At 46.0% G+C, this 5,114-nt stretch overlaps 1 protein-coding gene across 4 annotated transcripts in view; it reads left to right on the top strand.

Moving 5' to 3' along the window:
- ESYT2 (extended synaptotagmin 2) overlaps nucleotides 1–4,846 on the top strand; it is a 65,507-nt gene extending 60,661 nt beyond the window's left edge. For all 4 annotated transcript variants that reach the window (XM_019659104.1, XM_019659103.1, XM_019659105.1 and 1 more), the window contains 3 exons: nucleotides 1,091–1,196; nucleotides 1,978–2,027; nucleotides 2,134–4,846. In XM_019659104.1, the coding sequence (XP_019514649.1) occupies nucleotides 1,091–1,196; nucleotides 1,978–2,027; nucleotides 2,134–2,179 (202 nt within the window). In that variant the 3' untranslated portion in view covers nucleotides 2,180–4,846. The remainder of the gene's footprint in view (nucleotides 1–1,090; nucleotides 1,197–1,977; nucleotides 2,028–2,133) is intronic.
- Nucleotides 4,847–5,114: the final 268 nt, after the last annotated feature.

The raw sequence follows: 5,114 nt of genomic DNA, 5'->3' as shown, positions 1-5,114 counted from the left end.
CGCTAGTTTTTTTTTTTTTTTTTTTTTAGCTGAGCGCTCCTGCCACCTGTTGGCAGCTCAGCTCAGGCTGGGCATCGAACCGCTGTTGCTCAGAGCTCAAACTTTTGAGCGAGCTCTTAACTGACAGAGCCACTTGGTCGGCCCTGCTGCTCCAGTCTGATGTGACCTCCTGAGAGAGTCCCCAGGCCCCACTTAGAGCCTTGCTCGGTCTGTGCAGATTCACTGTCTTACTTCAGAGTTTTCTGTAGCTAAAAAGTCAGCATTTTGAGAAACAATTAAGTTGAATGGTGTGAATATCTACTAATTCAGTTTCATTTCAACTTTAAAGATACTGGTCAGTTATGTTTTTACTGACTAACATGCACTGAGTCCTCGCATGGGCACACTTTGTCCCTCCGTGTGCTTACTCGGCTGCAGCATTTAAGAGTTTGGAGACCCCATGTGCAGGTATGGGTCTCTAATGCTGTAGCTCCATGGGCGCCGGCCACACCCCAGCCCTGTCCCCAGAGGCCTCAGGCCCCTCGTTTGCCAGAGACCCTGCTGCACGCCGGCCACACAGCGGCCGGTTTCCAGGACCCGCTTCCCCGAAGGCATGTCAGTTGGCAGCATCTGACTTCAGCCATTGGAATGGTGTTGCAGACCTTCTCCCTTCCCCGAAGCCAGGCCACCGGGTGATTTTGTTATGTTCACTCACGCTGGCTTTCAAGTGACTCTCCTTTAGTCCCTAGGCCTGGGCAAGTGACCCAGTCTGAACGTCCCCACTGTGACACACATAACTGGCTATCAGGAACTGTCAGGCGCGTGTGTTCACTGACACCGCGACCCATGCGTGAGGGAGCTGCAGCAGTCGGCTTTTCATGTGTTCAGGATGCGAGTCTTCTCTTATGTTTGGAAAAGACGAAAAATAATTGGGCTTTGCATCTTCGTGAAATGCCAGACCCAAACATCTATCAGGAGAACTCAGTTTAATAGTAACAAACATACGACGTAACATTTGGCATGATCTCATAAGCAGAAATGGCATTCTTCAGTCACAATTAAATGCAGCAGGATGGTGGTGACATTAAGGAAGCCTCGTTTTTTCTCTCAGCTTTGATTTTAGCGTTTCACTACCAGAGGTGCAGAGGAGAACACTGGACGTCGCTGTGAAGAACAGTGGTGGCTTCCTGTCCAAAGACAAAGGGCTTCTCGGCAAAGTACGTGTGAGAAAATCCTTGATGGCTCCTACGCTTTGTGCTCATTCAACACTTAACCCCAAGTGCATTGTCTTAGACCTACGTACTTAGGTAGAAGGGGGGAACTAGCGCTGCGATTCACACTTGTTAATGAAGTAGGGGGCCGGGAATGACCAGCTCAGCCATCAGCACACTCTGAAGATATTGTAAGTGATTCGCATTGGTTTTCGCATTCATTTCATTGGCATATTAGTCATACTAATACCATGAACCCATAGTTGGACAAAAAGTTAATTTTTAAATAAAAAATACTTTTCAAGTATCACAAGGAAAGAAAACCCAAAGGGAGGACGTTCTACAGTTCTTCCTTGTGGACTAACCAGCTGTTTTTCCCCTAACAAATTGTTGGCTTTATTTCTCTGAATTTCTGCTTGTCTTTGTCCATAGTCACATTTACCTCTTTCCTAAGATTGTATATTACTTAATAATGTACGTAGAAGATAAGTTAGGGAAGAGGAGCCTTGAGCTGTTGGTGCTACTATGGCACACGAGCCAATGTCCCCACAAGTCTTCCCCAGGGATGCTTCCTAGTCACCTGAGTTCAGGACAGCCAGATCCAGGAAGCACCTCTCAGATACGATACAGTTCGCAGGGAGGCCGAGGATAGAAAAACTGAAGAATGAGAGATAGTAACAGAGACTTCCCCTGCCAGGCTAGGACAGAGGGCTGGAGACAGGAAGAGGTGGTCAAAGGCCCACAGGCAGACTCCAGCCCACGTTTACAAATGCTTTCTGACCCACAGGTGCTGGTAGGTCTGGCCTCCGAAGAGCTCGCCAAAGGCTGGACGCAGTGGTGAGTGTCCCTACCACCGATGACAAACCAATAACCAGAGCCCCATATGTTTATTCAGTAGTGCTTTCCACAGCTGACTGCATGTTGTCGCCATCTGTGCCCCCAGGTATGACCTCACAGAAGACGGGACGAGGCCGCACATGGTGACATAGGCGCAGGGGGTGCAAGGAGCCCTGCTTGGCACCTGCCCAGCCCGCGTGCTGGAATGCACCCTGCCACGGACACACCGATGCTATTTTTCTACTTTTCATGTACTTGGTTATATATACCTTCCTAGTTTTATAAAACATGACATTTTAGGCATATTTGGCCAATATTATTGTTAACTTTTGTATGTTTGATCTCCTCTCGTACTTCACCATGACTAGAGTGTACGGTAGGACAGCAGTGGTTGTTGTGTTTTGTTCATCTGTATGTCAGTTGCTTCTGCTGGGATGCAGATTCGTGTATATGCTTTATCATTGCCTTGCTCTGTATAGCACTGGGGCTCACTATGCCATGTAAATAGACTCTATTTTTTATAATCTCTACACGCTGGTTTGAAATCAGAAGAAAATGGATTAAGGAAATATATATATTTTTTTCTTCTAAAACTTATTAAATTCTTATGACAAATAATCAGTCTTGTCTTTGCAGGAAAAAGTTTTCAGTGACTTATTTTGTGCTTTCTTTTTAAAAAGAAAAGGTAAAAGATTATCAAACATAAGTATATTTGTGCCCATTACCAATGAAAGAAAGTACTCAAAATTTAACAGTTTCATAAAGATGTATTATTGAGAAGTCGGTTGAAGTGCTTCTAAGGAAAAGTGTTATATAGCTGAGTAGCATAAAATATTAGAGGAATTGTCACGGTTCATAAATTATACTAATCTGAAATCTCTCATGTAAAACAAAATGTCTTAAGTTTATTTTTAATTGCTTGTTATAACTTATTCATGAAATAGTGCACAGAAACCCAACTACACTTTCCCTAAAATATAATACAGACAGATTTTCGATGTTAGCAGTTAGGCTATTGTGAAATAATCCATCGTGAGCTTGTTAACTTCCCGTGTTTTCTCAGCCTGTAAAGAAAGACAAGCTCACGCCGTCACCATAAAAGACTGTGAGATAAATCGGGTGTCAGGACGCTGGGTTAAATACTGAGAGCTGGTTCCTGCATTCGTCAGCGTGGCATCTCACGCGAGATCAGTCACCTAAGCTGGTGCTGGGGGTCGCTCTGCTCTCGACGCACAGGCCGCCACGGGGCCCCCCTGGCATTGGCACAGTGGGTGTTGGCTGCAAACCACCCTTTCCTGGGTGTCCTTACGTCACGCCACGACTGGCCTCACTATTGGACTATTGTTACACACTTTTTATTCTGGAATATATTTTTCTCCTTAGATTATTAAAAGGATGTTTTACATACTTCAGAGTGTCAAATGGCGGTGCCGTGAGCTGTGCGTGCCATAAATGAAGGATGCAGGCGGTGTTACATGTTTTAAGCTGGACGATGCAAATGACTTCCTTAGCCATAAGAACATTCTCAAGTCATTGGGGAAATAGCGCTATGTGGCGGCGATGGGCGATCATGTCAGAAAGTGCTGCATGGGCTTCGACTGCTCGCATGACCGCCCACACGTGCCCAGGTGCCTGCGGGGACGCCCACCGCGCCTTCTGCGCACTCCTGTTCCCAGCGGATTGTCATCTTGTTTCGTTCACTTTGAACCCTGGGTTTCTTTACAGTGGAGCCTGCAGCTTCGCAGCACGTTGCGTGTCATCAGAAAGACTTGTCTGCGTTCACTGTGTCCTATGTAACATGCAGGAGGATACTTACGGCTGCGTTGGCGCACACGTGGATGTGTGTGCACAGAGCACTTGACGGGCCATTTCAGTAGCATGAGAAAGACAGGTACCTGTCCATGGTAGCAGATGGATTGAAGATATATTAAAAATTAGGTCTGTTAAAGGGCTTATGGCATAATCTGTCACTAAGAAGAAACACTCATTGCAATTTGGCATACAGTAATTTTTACCAACATCTTACATTTTTGGCTTTTGCAACCATGTGCTTCACCTTTTCAAGTGTATTTTAATTGATGGGATGCTGCCTTCCAGCAGTTAGGTAAAGTGAATACAATGAGAGGTACAAAGCCTGTTAGCTGCAGGTTCCCAGGCCCCTGGCAGAGGGAAGGAAAGAAAGGAAGGGCTTGGTTCCTTCCAAGGGCTTGAGAACACCTCCAGGCGAGATCCTGTCCGCTGATCGCCGTTCTGAGGGCAGCTCTCATTCTGTGGGAGAGAGGGTGAGAATTCCCCTGCCCGCACGGCGGTCGGTGGAGCACCCTGTGAGTTCTCAGTGCTGGGTTCCAGTTCCGTCCTAAGGACCGATTCATCCAGGGAAAGGGAACTGTAACTACCCCACACTGAGCCAAACCAGGGGAGGGAAATTCACGGGAATGAATTTGAAGTCTCTTAGTTTGCACATGTGGGTGGCTTGTCCTGTGCCTTAAAATACAAAGTGTAAATAAAAGTTTCAAATGAAAACAAAAGAAGCCTAGTGGTTGTATTTACCACAAGTCATGTTCTGTATGAGGGGCGTTCTTTTCACAGATTCTCTGCATCAAGGGCGCAGCCCTTCTTTTGCCAGAACCTAAGCCAGATGCAAACCTGTGCTTTGAAACTGTGCTTGTTTTTCACATTGACTCCAATTCTATTAATAGCTGGACCGCCCACTGCTAATGGGAAACCGCAGAGAGTTTCTATTGTAGGACGCCCTTTTTGTTCAGCTAATTTTACATGACAGTGCATGTATTTATTCAATAAACTTTTATGTTAGCTCACTTGTGATTTGTTTCTCCTTTGTCTTTTGAAAATAAAATTCTAGCGTGGGACCAGATAATCTGAAGAGCACTCGTGGGTCCCGTGTGTGCATTTGCTGTTTGCGAGTCCTTTCCTTGGCATCACTCCCCTTTTCTCCTCCCAGCTGCCTTCTCATCTGCCCGCCTTAGACTGTGGGTTTGAAAACCACCCTTCTGAGAGATGATTACGAGGAGGAGATACTTGAAACGTGCTTCATACCACTGCACTGAGAAGTAATGAAATGGACGT

Source organism: Hipposideros armiger, unplaced genomic scaffold (assembly GCF_001890085.2).
Source record: "Hipposideros armiger isolate ML-2016 unplaced genomic scaffold, ASM189008v1 scaffold_295, whole genome shotgun sequence".
Classification (NCBI taxonomy): Eukaryota; Metazoa; Chordata; class Mammalia; order Chiroptera; family Hipposideridae; genus Hipposideros; species Hipposideros armiger.
Note: the sequence above shows the minus strand (reverse complement) of the source record. Positions and strands in the feature narration are given on the sequence as shown.